Raw genomic sequence first — 15887 nt, 5'->3', positions numbered from 1 at the left:
AAATGGATGGAACTGGTAATCATTATTTTTAGTGAGATTAACCAAGCTGATAAAGACAGTATTCAAAAAATGAGGGAGAGGGTAACACTGTTCAAAAAGAAATGTACCGATTATCTGACTTATATAACTGTGACCCCTCTGTGCATCACCTTTACAACAACAACAACAAAAAAAACTTAAAAAAGGACAGTAGCCAATGTTTTTAATCATATGTAAAACCTGGACCTAAAAAAGTGGCATAATTGTAAATGCAGGACTGCAAGAAGGGAAAACAGTAGGTACGGGGTAGAAAGGAGAGGAGGACAAGGAATGAAGTATATTACATAAAACTAGCACAGTGAAACCCAACAAAAACTGTTTTGAAAAAAGTGATGGAGTAGGTGATAAGAAAGAATAACAGATGGGGTAATATTGACCAAAGTACATTACATGCAAGCTATAAAATCACAAACCAATTTATGCTAATAAAAATGAAGTACCTACAGCAAACCTTTCTGTTTACCTAATTGTCCAATGGTTTTCATTTCCCTTTTCCTTTGCTGTTGCCCAGCACTGTGCTGGCTGTATAGGAATTGTACTGGAGTTCTGGTTTTCTTTTTTGTTTCTTTTTGTGGTACTGGGGTTTGAAGTTAAGACATTGTGCTTACGAGCACTTTTCCCCCAGTCCTTTTAGAGTTAGCTCATTTTCTTAAGGTAAAAGCTGAAAGGTTGGAAGGGGCCAACCTTGGACTGTAATCCTCCTACCTACACTTTCCATTCAGCTGTTTTACAAGTGTGAGCCACCATGCCAACTTATTCATTGAGATGGAATCTCACTTTTTTTTTTTTTCTGCCTGGGTTGGTCTCCAACTTTGATCTTCATGCTCCCTGCTTGGAGTAACTGAAATTATAACTGTGAGTCACTTTGCCTGGCCCCTGGAAATACATTTGATTTTTTCATCTCCCTGTCTCCCTGTTGACCAAGCCTAGCACTTGTTATGACTGAGCTACAGTAGTAGCCTGCTGAGTGTGACAAAGTGACATTTAAGCAGGACTGAGTGAGAGTCCCTGAACCAACCACGTGGCCATTTTCGATCTGTAAGAGGAAAACAATGGACCATAGTTTACTTGAAGTGTTTTGTAACCTGCACCCAAGGAATGCCTAACTGCTATGAAACAAACAAGAGAGTTCAGAATAAAGTTTTATAACTAGTTTTAATAAATAGTAATAAGCATGCCAGGTGCTGGTGGCTCACATCTGTAATCCTTAGCTACTTAGGAGGCTGAAATCTAAGGATTGCCTTTCCCAGACAGGAAAGTCCATGAGATTTTTATTGCCAATTAACCACCAGAAAAATGGAAAGTAGCTGTGGCTCAAAGTGGTAGAGAGCTAGTCTTGAGTGACAGAGCTCAGGGACAGAGGCCAGGGCCTGAGCCCCATAAATGACAAAAAAAAAACCAAAACAGTAATAATGGTAGCATGAGGCTAGACGTGTATTTCAATAGTAGAGCACTTGTCCAACACGAGGCCATAGGGTTAGTATTAGCATCTTCTCACCTCCACCTGACAAAGCCAAATGGTTGCAGTAGTGTGGAGAGCTGAGAACCTCTGACCCTTGCTTAGGATTCTTTGTGCATTCCCTTTGCACACAGCTAAAGTTAGGCCCCTGGATTGTAATCACAAACTGGCTCCTGCTTGCTTATCTAGTCAGTCGTTATTCCCAATATATAAATCAAGGGGCATAGACACCAAAATTTTGAAATACACGTAGTCAATTGACATATTTTGGTCACTGGTTATTTACCATTCCCTTTACCAGGAATCTGTTACTCCCTTTACTTTTCCCACTAGGTAAATTATTATTAGTCTTTTTAGTCTCATTTTCTCTTATAATGCTCACTCAAGTGTCTCCATACCATTACTTATCATGATTTACAGGAAGCCAACTTCTTTGAAACCTGGCAGTTTAATTTTTCTGTGTAGCAGTGCATGACATGATAGGTCTATTATTTGTGGAATGTATGAATAAGTGGAGTTGCAAAGATAGAGATCTTTTTTTCCTATTTTCTATGTGATAAGTGGCTATTAAAATAATAATCACTAAGAAGTTAGTTGAACTGGACATGGTGGTACACACCAGTAATCTTAGTTTCTGCCATTTAATAGGGGTGAAAGGATGATGTAAGAGGGTCACACACTCCAGGCCAGCGTGGGCTTTAATATATATTTTTATTGTAAACATACTGTACAGAGGGGTTAGTTACATGAGTAAGGTAATGAGTACATTTCCTATCGAGCATTGTTACCACCTCCCTTGTTTTTCCCTACAATCCCTTCCCTCCACGCCTCCCCAACTCCTCCCTCCCCCCCTCTCCTGAAATTGTAAAGTTCGTTTTCAACATAGTGTCTTGTACATCTCATTGCTACAAGGGGTCAACCTGTATCCTTATTTCAGCGTTTTGTTATTTCCCTTCCCTTCCCCAAATTAGAAAAATGTATATACAAGATGCAGGGCACTGACATCAAATACAGTGAAAACAGGGGTTACACAATGGGGGTAGAACATACAAAAGAAACAAAAAGAAAATCACATAGTATGTTGTAAGTACATTAAAAACAACAAGAAGATAGAACCTCTTGTGTCCCTATCTTGTGGTTCAGTGTGGGATTTCTTTAAAAAACTGTTTCCAGAAGTTCTCTATTGTTTTTTTAAAAAATATATATTTTATTGTAAAAATACTGTATAGAGGGGTTACAGCTACATGAGTAGGATAATGACTACATTTCCTATCAAGTATTGTTACCTCATCCACCAAGTTGTAAAGTTGGTTTTCAACATAGTGTCTTGTATATCTCATTTTTAATAATGGGTCAACATATAGGTCCCATGGCTTCCCTTATTTGCAATAACTAATGTAAGTCTAGGACAAGCAGAAAAGATTTTAAAAAACTATATATATATGGCCATATAAAATGATGTTAAGTGAAATGAACCCTAAGATAGGGACACAAGTCGTTTTAGGGATACAAGTGTTTTTTTTTCTTGCTTGCTATTGTTTTTAACATATTTAAAATGTACTATGTAATATTTGTTTGTTTCTCTTGTATGTTCCTTCCCCACTGTATAACCCCTGTTTTCACTATTTTTTGCTGTCAGTGTCCTGCATCTTGTATATATTTTTCCAATTTGGGGAGGGGAAGGGAAATAACAAAATGCTGAAATAAGGATACAGTGTGGGCTTTTTAAGCATTAACTAAAAATGCTGACCTTAACCTCAAAGGCACACATGTATTCCTGGAGGGTTTAGTTTCCTTTCTTTCTCTTCATTCCCCTTTTTCTTGTGGGCAAGTTTTGTTTCCCAAGAATTAAACCCTTGAGCAGACACTTTGAGAAGTGTTCTTCTCTGCCTTTATAATGTGCACTATTAAGCCTTTCATCCTATGACAAAATTGCTGACTTAAATGATTTGGAAGAGGGACTTAATTTGGCTCACAGTTTCAGAGATTTCAGTCGATGGTTGTTTGGTCCCATCTCTGCGGGCCTGTAACAAGGCAGAGGAGGACCACAGCAGTAGTCGTGCAGTTGCTCACTTTATGATGGCCAAGAAGTAGGAGAAAATAGAAAGAGAAGGAATCCAGGAACAGCACTCTCAGTGAAAAGCACACTCAGTGACTGACTTCTTTCAACCAAGTCCTACCTCCTATTTCCACCACCTCCTAATACTACCATCAAAGTATGAATTTGTAAGTGGCTGAATCCATTGATGAAACATACAAGATCCAATCACTTCCCATAAGCCTTATCACTGAACACTGGAACCAAGCCTTATCACTGAACAATGGAACCAAGCCTTCAATACATGAGCTTTGGGGGACTGAAACGTAATCCCTTAGTGGGACCAATCTCAAATAGATTAATTTAATCTGTTATGGCAGATTTATTAAAAAAATTGCTTTGTAAAGTAGATACAGAGTAAAATAAGTATTTTTTCAATAGCTGGCTTAGCGTATGCAACCCTAAGCATATTTTTGGCCATTTCAAAATAAGTACATTACCTTCCTGCCTTTTTATGAATATCCTGATAAGTAACTTATTATAAATGGTAAAAAAAACAAAAACCTGCTATGTGTTCATAATGAAGAAAAGTTTAGCTTTAACTTTGATGTATATTACTGGTATAAGATTATCTCATAGAAACAAAATGTAAAGGATAAAAAAATTCCAAGGAACTGGGCGCTGGTGGCTCACATCTGTAATCTTAGCTACTCAGGAGGCTGAGATCTGAGGATCATGGTTCCAAGCCAGCCCGGGCAGAAAAGTCTGTGAGACTCTGATCTCCAAAAAACCACTAGAAAACCAGAAGTGGCGCTATGGCTCAAGAGGTAGAGCACTCACCTTGAGCTGAAGAGTGCAGGGACAGCGCCCATGCTTGAGTTCAAGCCCCACGACCAACAACAACAAAAATTCCAAGGCATTCACTAAAATTGAGAAGAGACATAAAGGTAGGTTTGTTCTTTGTGTTAATTGCTGATTTATTTAAAAAAGTGCAAGGACCTACAGTTTATTTATGGTGTGTTGATTCAGAAAATAAGTTGGGTAATAACACAATTTACATAAGGCAGCTGGTGGTGTAATAATTTCCCTTACTTAGCAGCTAATATACTATCTACTAGATTTCCATAGTAAAGTATTTAACAACAGGAAGCTCCAACTCCTTCAGTGGAGGGCCTGAGTGGAAGAGTCAGGTATTACATAAATAGCAATCGGCCTTATCTGAACTAAGAAATCAATCATTAAATTTGTTTGGATGTAAGGTATCTGTGTGTGTGCACAAACGTGCACTACATTGGGGCTTGAACTCAAAGCCTCAATCTCTACCCTAGCTTTTCACTCACGGTTGGTGCCTTATCACTTGAGCCACACTTTCACTTCTGGCCTTTTAATTAGGTAAATCTCATAGACTTTTCATAGACTAGTGTTGAACCTTAATCCTCAGATCTCAGCCTTCTGTGTAGCTAGGATTATAGAGGATTTAAGGTATCTTGAAATACAATCATTTTTAAAACTTTAGACATGCCATAGTGTGATATATCTCATTAAAGATGGTGAATAAACTGGATCTTTTCCTCAAAAAAAAACAAAAAAAACAAAAAAAACCTGACATGAGCTAGATGTAGGTGGGTGTAGAGCACCAGTCATGAGGGAAAAAGCCTCTCAAGAGAGTGGCTCTAAGTCCAAGCCCCAGTGCTGATTGACAAACAGATGGGGAGGGGTGTGGGTGATACACACACACACACACACACACACACACACACACGCACATACACACACACGCACATACACACACACACACGCACATACACACACACACGCACATACACACACACACACGCACATACACACACACACGAAGGAAGAATAGCATAAATGGGAAAAGTTACTGAACATGAAATATCTGCTCTTTAGACTCACTGCCTGGTTTACTTTTGAACAAATATCTTACTCACAAAGCCTCACATTCTGGCTCCTGCTTGCCTGTCCAACACCTCAGAGTTGTTGTGAAGAACTAAACAAAACAACACATTTCACTAGGATGAAGTTCCATGAAAGCAGGTATTTTTACCTTATGGTTTACTGACTTATTCCTAACACCTCAAAGAGTATCTGATAGATAATAACAACTCCGTGAATTCTGAGAAATTCTTAGAATGTAAAGATGTAATATATTACATGAAGGTAATATTATCATTTACTAAACCAAGGCAGCCAAGGTGGAGTATAAGGATTTTCTTAGTATTTAGCAATTGGCAATGAAGTTAAAACTAGATGTAGAGGCAAGTCATTTATTTGTTTATTCAACCACTTTTTGAGGGTACATACCAGGCATGATTTTAGGTGCTGGACATATAGTTGTAAAAAAATACAGATGAAAGTTGGGCATGGCACACAAGTATTTGCTTTTTAGATATGACATGTATTTTGAAAGAGTTATGTATTATTACATATTATATACATACTATTTTCAATTATCATCAATTTATGAGAAACTTAACAGAATCATCAGGAATTATCCAAGACACATCTGCTATCATTAAAATTTGAAGCAACAATAATAATATTAATCAGGCAATTTAAAAGTATACAAATAAAAATCAGTAAGTCTGGGCTGGGAAGGTGGCTCAGTGATAGAGTGCTTGCCTCGCATGCACGAGGCCCTGGGTTCAATTCCTCAGCATCACATAAGCAGAAAAAGCCAGAAGTGGCGCTGTGGCTCAAGTTGTAGAGCGCTAGCCTTGAGCTGAAGAGCTGAGGGACAGCGCCCAGGCCCAGAGTTTAGGCTCTACAACTGGCAAAAAAAAAAAAAAAGTAAGTCAAATCTAAACTTTAAATGCTTGTTTAAAAAAAGTAAACATAGGGCTGGGAAGGTGGCTCAGTGGTAGAGCGCTTGCCTTGCATGCATGAGGCCCTGGGTTTGATTCCTCAGCACCACATAAGCAAAAAGAAAAAAGCCGGAAGTGGCGCTGTGGCTCAAGTGGTAGACTGCTAGCCTTGAGCTGAAGAGCTGAAGGACTGAAGAGCTGAAGGACAGCGCCCAGGCTCAGAGTTCAGGCCCCATGACCGGGCCACCCCCCCCCCCAAAAAAAGAAAAGTAAACATAAATTCTCTACATAGAAATAAAGGAAGAACATCATTTAGGGAATTATAGACATCAGGATAATAAAGAAATACATTAGACATATTTATTCCAATAAATTAAATTTGACAACTTTGATGACATAGATCAATTTCTTTTTAAAAAAATAAGTTTCTTATTGTGAAAATACCGTACAGAGGAGGGGTTAGAGTTATACGAGCAAGGTAATGAGTACATTTCTTACCAAGCATTGTTGCCTCCTCGTTTGTTTTTCCCCTACCATCCCTACCTAGATCAATTTCTTGACTGTCAAAAATTATAAATAGAAATTGAAACAAAGAAGAAATGTTTAAAAAAATCTGAATTGCTCTGTATCCAACTAAACAAACCAGAATAGTAATTTAAAATCCTCCACCAAATCTTTTTGAGTTCTACTGGACTTATTTGTAAATTTCTCCAACATATGAGGAAGATATGTTTATCTTACAGTGTTTCAAAGGTAAAAGTAGAATTTTCCCAGTCATCTTCTGAATCTAGCATTACATCGATACCAAGACTAAAGCTATTACAAGAAAAGAACATTAAAGATCAGCATCTCTTCAGAACCTAGTAAAAAAAGTCCCCAGTAAAATCTAAATTATCCACATATAGAAATGAGAATAAATCATTACCAAATGGAATTTATTCCTGAAACAAAAGGTTAGTCTAACCTTTGAAAAAAAAATCAATGTTATTCACCATGTTAAAACACACACACACACACACACCGTACTTTCCTCTAAATATATTTGGAAAGCATTTGATAAAATTTCAACACTTATTCCTACTTAGGAAAATAATAATAATAATAACTCAACAAATTAGAATACAAAGTACTTTCTTCAACAGTTCCCATTCTGAGAGCCATAAACACGACCCAAATCTACTGAGATTCAGCATTTCATGAATTACAAGAATCAATACTGTTAAAGTAAAAGTTCTTTAAAATTAAAGAAGAGGTTCAATGAAATTGCAATTAAAACCTCAGCATCCTTTTATCCACAGAAATTGATCAGCTGATTCTAAAATGTATCAGGAATACAAATGACCTAAAATATCCAACATAAACTTAAAAAACAAAAATAAAAACAAAGTTTGAGTGCATATGTTATCTGATTTCAAGATCTGCCATAAATTATAGTAATTGGGACCAGACCATTTTTGTAAGGCTAGGCAAATATAACAGTGGAACAAATTAAGGAGTTGAGAAATCAAGCTACACAAATGCAGTTAATTAATTTTATATCCAAAACTCAAAGCAGAATAGATGGCCTTTTCAAAAAAAATGGGGCTAGGGCCACTGGCTATCTGTATTAGAAAATTTTATCATTACACCATTAAAAATATATATATTAAAAATGTATGGTAAACTTTAAAATGAAAGTGAAAACTTATAAACATCACAGAAAAAACATTTTACAGGAAAACACAGAACAAGAAATTGTAACTTTAGAGGGGTAAAAGTCATGTCAGATGCTTCCAAATGCACTAACTACTCATGAAACATTACAGTAGACTTTATGAAAATTATAAAAGACACAGGAGGGAAAAGTAAGTGACAAATTGAAGAAAGTATTTGTAATACACACAAAAGACATGAAAAAAATAGTACATATATACTTATATATATACTGTATATGTATATATATCTTACAACTGAAGATATACATATATTATATACATATATAGTGTATATATATATGTGTGTGTGTGTCTTACAACTGAAAGCAAACCCATTTTTCATTAAGGAAATGATTTGAACAGTTTTACACAAGGAGATATAATAATGGCTAATTAGAATCTGAAAAGTTCAGCATTAGTCACAAGAAAATGCAAAGTAAAAATATTAGAATTATACTACATCACTTTTTTATTTTTATTTTTTTGGGGGGGAGTTGGTCATGGGGCTTGAACTCTGGGCTTGGGCGCTGCCAGCACTCCACCACTTGAGCTACAGTGCCACTTCCTACTACATCACTCTTAATGCAAATATTTCTTATTATTTCTTCTTAGAAATAGTCATTAAATCTTACACTCAAAAACAAACAAGATCGGGCTGGGAAGGTGGCTCAGTGGTAGAGTGCTTGCCTTGTATGCATGAGGCCCTGGGTTCGATTCCTCAGCACCACATAAGCAAAAAGAAAAATGCCAGAAGTGGCGCTGTGCCTCAAGTGGTAGAGCACTAGCCTTGAGCTGAAGAGCTGAGGGACAGTGCCCAGGCCCAGAGTTCAGGCCCCACGACTGGACCCCCCCCCCAAAAAAAAACAAAAAACAAAAAAACAAACAAGATCTTGGGGCTGAGGGTTTAGCCCAGCGGAAGGGCGCCCACCCAGCGTGCGCAAGGCCCTGGGTTTGGTCCTCAGCCCTGGAAAAAACAAAAACAAAAAACCAAGATCTTAAATTTTCTACAGTGAAATTCTAATGATTTTCAAACTTTTTTTTTTTTTAAAAGAAGTATTAAGCTCATGCCTATAATCCTAGCTATTCAGGAGGCTGAGATCTGAGGATTGTTGTTCAAAGTCAGACTGGACAGGAGAGTTTATGAGACTCTTATTTCCAATTAACCACCAAAAAGCCAGAAGTGAAGCTGTGGCTCAAGTGGAAAAGTGCTAGCCTTCAACAACAAAAAAGGCTTAGGGACAGGGCCCTGGCCCTGAGTTCAAGCACCAGAACCAGCACACATAAAAACAATTTATTGTTTAGTTTTCCACTTTGAAAAACACTTTGTAACTACTACAATCAAGTATTTTTAATTTGATTTCAACTGAACAGCTATTACCAAACTTAACGCAGCATAACCACTGTGCTTCAGAATATAGTTGGAACAGTTGCTTTGAACAGGAAATAGTCCAGGGTCTGGGTCTTTTTTAACTAACTTTTCCATAAATTACTCCCTATTTTTCCAGGGGAATGATTCTTTTTTTTTTTTTGTATTACTTAACTAGAACTTTGTTGAATGTTTACAAGTATACTTCCAGAAAAAAAAAATCTTAGAATTTTGCCAATCCAATTTTTAAAAAAATTAAAAATTAAACACAAGAAAAAGAAAAAAATAAAAACAGGATAACTAAAATTAAGCTACCTCTCCAGCATGACTAAGTAACAGATTTAAATTATAGCTTCCTAAGAATAAGTCACATTTTGGCCAGTCTAATTTAGGACCAACAAACAATGGTAATGTTTGAGAAAATAAAGGCTCAGCAAATTACCTTGTACCTTAAAATGCAGGGTGAAGAAGTGTTTTAATCTTCCATTCTATCTATATTCAACAGTGCGCATGGAGCACTGACTCTCATGTTACACACTGTATGCATGAATTAAAACATCACACTATACTCTATAAATACGGACAATCACTGAGTCAAAATTTTTAAAAAGCATAAAAACCTGAGAAACCAGTGGGAAGGCTCTGTGACTCCCAGTCACATGCCTGGTTGGAGATGGAGGATGACAGACTAGAAGCCAGTTCCAGTTCCCATTCTAAGTTAAGAGCAGTAGTATTTGAATTCTCATCATGTACTTGAAACAAAAACTTAAAAGCTTACATGAATCTATACCACATAGGGGGCTGGGAAGGTGGCTCAGTGGTAGAGCGCTTGCCTTGCATGCATGAGGCCCTGGGTTCGATTCCTCAGCACCACATAAGCAAAAAGAAAAAAAGCCACAAGTGGCGCTGTGGCTCAAGTGGTAGAGAGCTAGCCTTGAGCTGAAGAGCTGAGGGACAGCGCCCAGGCCCAGAGTTCAGGCCCCACAACCGGATCCAAAAACAAACAAACAAACAAAAACAAAAAAAAAACTATACCACATGTAACAATTTAGATACACAGATGGGCAAAATACGGAAAACCAGGTCTACAGTGTGGATGTCTTGATTAACTTGACAAAGGGTTTTCTATTCCTTAAGATAATCTAAAGGAAACTAATCCTCCTCCCAAAGAAGAATTTGTTGATGAGAGGATAACCAACTTCCTCCATCTCCAAGTCTTTTTATCTTTTAAGAAAAGTTACTCTATGAATCCCCCAAAATTCTCCATTATGATACTACAATCTTAATCAATGGAGAGTGATTTTCTAAATGCAGTCTTTCCTACTAATTCTCCAAGCCAGCTCGATCCTGGTTAAGTGAAACTAAAAGTCTCATAGACTTTTCTGCCTGGGTTGGTTTCAAACCTCAATATTCAGATCTCAGCCCTCTAAGTAGCTAGGATTTCAGTTGAAAAAGCCAAGTTAAAGAGTGTAAAGCCCTAAATTCAAGCTCCTGTACTAGCATACACACACCAAAAACAACTTAAGATCCTCTTGTAATTAGTATAACTAATTTAAAAACTTTACGTGATATGATACATCGAATTTGCCTTTAATTACCCCAGCAGGGTGAGGAAGAGCAGGAATCGTAGGCAGAAGCAAGGGGAAGCTGAAACTAGAATAACAGCAGCATGACAGCTGTTGAAGCTGAGTGATGTGCGAGTGTTGTTTTCTTCATAGTTGAAAACTCTACAATAGAGAGAAGTGAATTCTTAAAAACTACTAAATATGCACTAGGCATTTTAAGCTACCTCTGAAACATGTCTAAAATAGGAAAATTCACTGCAAAATAAATCCAAGTGGTCTACTGTTTTTTTTTTTTTAAAGTCAAGTTAAAAATGAAGGATTTACCAGTATTTAACTATTTAAAAGTTGTAGGAAAGGCTATTATCGCCACCTACTGGACATAATGATTGACTGCTTGCTAGAAAAAAAAACCAGCATCGAATAGGTCCTCCCATTGTGCACCAAGCATCTAGTTTTTAACAAGATAGTACTAAATAATACCCTCAAATTTATGTTCATATTAGCGACACTACTTAGTAATGTCATATTACATCACTTGCTAAATACCACCTGCTAAAAGGCACATCATAAAATTTTTGTTAGAAAGTAACTGGTGATCATCTTATATAAGCTACCATTGTGTTACACTAGATTTCAAAATCTGAACTGTTTGCTCATGGAGTTAGAATTCAGACTTTATATTGTTTTTTTTTTTGTTTGTTTGTTTTTTTGGGTCTGGTCGTGGGGCCTGAACTCCGGGCCTGGGCACTGTCCCTCAGCTCTTCAGCTCAAGGCTAGCGCTCTACCACTTGAGCCACAGCGCCACTTCCGGCTTTTTTCTTTTTGCTTATGTGGTGCTGAGGAATCAAACTCAGGGTCTCCGGCATGCAAGACATGCGCTCTACCACTGAGCCACCTTCCCAGCCCCATAGACTTTATATTGTTTATAACAAAGTTTATAAAGTTAGAAACTAGTCCTAGTTCTTAAGCTCACTACATTGTTCTTTTTCATTTTAGCCTTTTACAATTCTTTCTTCTATTATAAATGTTTTTTATAACAAAATATAAAAGTAATTTGCCATTCTGATGTTTTAGAATCACTTGTGGAATTTTTTAACTGATGCTGGTCTGAAAGTCAGAGGTGATTATAGTACAGCCAGGGTTAAAATCAGTATATAGCAGTGTCCTCAAAGTATGGTCCTTTGACTAGTCTCATCATCACCATTACCTGATTGGAAATGCAAAATTTCAAGGTCCATCGGACATTTCTGGGTAAAACCCAACATTTGTGTTTTGCAAGCCGTCCAGTTTATTTGGTGCAAACTAAAGTTTAAGACTCACTAGTATTTACTATAAGAATGTTAAGCTCTTACTTGTTTTGAATGAGATTTAATTACTATTTTTTCAAGAAGAAATAATAGTTTTGTGTGAAGAGTGACATAGGACAATTCTATTATTTTTCCATAAATATACCATTATAAACATTTAACCATCACTCCACTGGAAAAAAGTAATTTACTGATAGGCTAATTAATAAGATTTTGGAATATTCCTGCCCAGAACAACTTTTCCACCTGTATTTTTCATTCTGGTTTGTTCTAATCGATAAAGCACATTTCTAAGACATAGTATTTTAGCCACACCTCTTTTTTTGTTTGTTTTTACTAATTTTGAAGACAGAGTTTTACTACATATTCCAGGATGGTCATAAACTTGCTACAAAGCCCAAGCTGACTTTCAACTCATGATCTTCTTGCTCTAACCCTTCAAGTGCTTGGATTACAGGTGTATACTGCCATACTTGGTTAAATTGTAACTTCTGAGCCTGGAATGTAATTTCTAGAAATAAAGAGGAAAACAAATTATGCTATAAATAATATATAAGATTATTTTAACATATATAAAACAAAGCATTGAACATGAGGAAGTTGAAACCAATTAAATGTCCAAAAATTGGAGTAATAATAATAAATATGAACATCAAAGATAGAATGCTACCATTAAAATGGTACTTTGTATATTAGATTTTAAATACCTTTAGATGATTACTTTTGTATCTGCACATGCTATTTCTTTCAAATGAAAACAAAGAAATATACTGAAATACTAATGTGTATGTCTGAGCATTAAGATTGAGTTAATCATATTTGTATTTTAATCTTTTTATCATAAGAGTATAACTACCTTATTTAACTATAACAGCATTATGCTGTAGGTACACACAGGAAAGTGCTGTTACTGTTTTATAGTAACAGTACTGCTATATTTGGTAAACAGTCCTGAATTTTTAATTTTCTAATGGGAACAAATGCTTACTAGGTTACACTAGATGTTCATAGTTATTTGGACTTCCAAGACAACTAAAATTTCAAAATCAATTTGAGAGACAACTACTCAGCTTTCTAAATGTTCCTTACAAATCAAAGTTATTAAAACTACACCAACTAATTTACCATCACTATTATTTTGTAAGAGAAAAAACATTTAAATACTCCATAAAAAGCAGAAGACAGTCTTATACTAAATAAAACTATTCCCAAGAAAGGACAATTGGCAATTACATGTCAAAATTACTTGTACCTTTATTTTTCACATACCAATAAATACTTAAGGATCAAACTAGTCTATAACAGCACTTGATAGAAGACACCTTGTTAGCTTTCTTCTTCTAGCTTTCTCATGAGATGTTTCACAAACATCAAACCACTTATTACATTCATTAGCAAAGGAATCCAGGATCAAATGATCACAAATATGAAAGTACTACACCTAGGGTCTTGTATGCATTTAGAAGCATGATAAAAAACAATTATTACAGAATGTACAAATATTATCATTATAAATTGATTTCAAAGAATATTACCCACTAGATATTTTAATATGTAGGTATTTTCTATATTCACATTATCACAAATGGATTCAGAACCTTAAAATAAACATCTTATAAAAAAAATAAACATCTTATGCATTTAAAGAAATAATCATGCTTCTCTGTATGCTTTACCTCATATATGGTGCATACACGTGCACATTTGAGGGAAGATGAAGCACAGCACAGAATCAGTAGAAAGTGGGTGAAAAAATGCAGCAGAGGGGCCCATTAACTGCACTGTAATTACGAAATTATATGAAATTATGCAAGTGAACTAGGCAACTCAAGGGTGGTGATAGGAGGAAGGGAATGACAGAGAAGAGGGAGCAGCTGATACTAAGCAAAAGGAAAGAAATGTACACATCACCCGACTTGTAAAAAAAATAGTTTTATTGTTAAAGGTCATAGAGTTCATAAGCAATGTAGATTAAGATAATGATGACTATCATTGTAAAGTTTAAAAGGTGCTTGTGAGTTTAAAAAAGTCCCTATAAAAAAACAAAACTATTCCACGAATAAGAAAAGGGGAAACAATATTCTCAATTTTTTGTCTCAAATTTTCTTTAGTCTCTGAAGACACTTTTGATTACCAACAAATATTACACTGAAATTGCTAAGCAGCAAAACCCAAAATAAATGTCTTGATGTTTAGCTTTCAAAAAAAAAAAATACTCATGCTTGTGATGCAACTCATGATGCAATTTTCCTTGTGGGAGCTGAGAGGACTACTACATTCTCAGGTGCTATGGCTTCCAAGGGAAAGTCACTAAGCTAGAAAATGCTACTGGATCTAGTTTCTATATTCTGCATTCTACCAATATGTAAAATCTGCATCCTGGGAAGAAGATGTGGCAGGATTTAAGAGAAATTCAGTCACAGAGAAATGGAAAACTTTCAGTATGAGAATTCATTTTCACATGGGATGATCAAGAAATCACAAGGCCCCAAATGCAGAAATGTTTGTTTTATAATTTTATCTGTTGCTTCTTAATCCACTGAAAAGAATTTCAAATTTCAGCTCTTATAGGCAACTTGTCATTTTTTTGGGGGGGGCGGGAGGGGGTTGTTTATGGGGCTTGAACTCAGGACCTGGGCACTGTTCCTGAGCTTTTTGGCTAAAGGCTAGTGCTCTACTACTTTAAGCCACAGCCCCACTCTTGTTTTTCTGGTGGTTAACTGAAGATAAGAGTCTCACAGACTTTTCAGCCTGGGCTGACTTTGAACCGAGATCCTTATATCTCAGCCTCCTTGGTAGCTAGGATTACAGGCGTGAGCCACCAGCGCTTGGCTCTTTGTCACTTTCTTCAGCTTCAGCTTCTTTAGGCAACAGTGGGTCAATCTTCAGCAGCAAGCCTTCACTTGTTGAACTACGAAGGAAAGCACGAACTACAAAGGGACCTGGCAACAAAGACAAGAACCAACTTTGCTTACTCCACATTAAGTTATAACAAAGAGCAGATAATTCCATCTTTAGAGTAGAAAATAAATTAGCTGTACTAGAGGATTCATCTTTGAAACTGCAAACTCACTAATAATCCATTTCCTTCTCCCAGAAGAGGATCAACTAGAATTCATTTTATTGCATAGTCAACAGGGAAGAAGCAGGTGGTGATATTTACATTTAATAGAAATACTTAAAATATTTAAATTTAAGTGTTGAAATATTTAACTTGTACATGTAAATATTTAAGATCTATGTTTAAATGCTTTTGTGCTTAAAATAAATACTTATTAATTTTAATATCTACTTATAACAGTCAACACTGAAGGTACTTTTGGATTACCAAAAAGCTTGTGAAATTCTCTCAAAAGTTTTTCATAAGAATTCATTGAAAATGGCAGGTGTCATTTAAAATGTCAAAAAAGAGAATAGCTGTTCTGCTTAAAGGACTTTCTATCACCCATTGCATCTCACAGGATCCCTCTATTGCAAACAAAGTTCTCCATGTAACATAAGAAGTCATACACATGCACTGACTACAAGCTATGGACACATACCGAAGAAAATAATAAACGAGTTACTTAACCAACTGTTTTAAATTCCCAAGGG

At 36.1% G+C, this 15887-nt stretch overlaps 1 protein-coding gene across 1 annotated transcript in view; it reads right to left on the bottom strand.

Moving 5' to 3' along the window:
* Positions 1-15051: 15051 nt before the first annotated feature.
* Mrpl1 (mitochondrial ribosomal protein L1) overlaps positions 15052-15887 on the bottom strand; it is a 60345-nt gene continuing 59509 nt past the window's right edge. Inside the window, exon 9 of the mRNA XM_042678397.1 lies at positions 15052-15235. Within this exon, the coding sequence (XP_042534331.1) occupies positions 15099-15235 (137 nt within the window). The 3' untranslated portion in view covers positions 15052-15098. The remainder of the gene's footprint in view (positions 15236-15887) is intronic.

This window comes from Dipodomys spectabilis, unplaced genomic scaffold (assembly GCF_019054845.1).
Source record: "Dipodomys spectabilis isolate Male_0828 unplaced genomic scaffold, ASM1905484v1 ptg000043l, whole genome shotgun sequence".
Classification (NCBI taxonomy): domain Eukaryota; kingdom Metazoa; phylum Chordata; class Mammalia; order Rodentia; family Heteromyidae; genus Dipodomys; species Dipodomys spectabilis.
The sequence above is the reverse complement of the archived record's forward strand: the minus strand, read 5'-3'. Positions and strand labels throughout refer to the sequence as shown.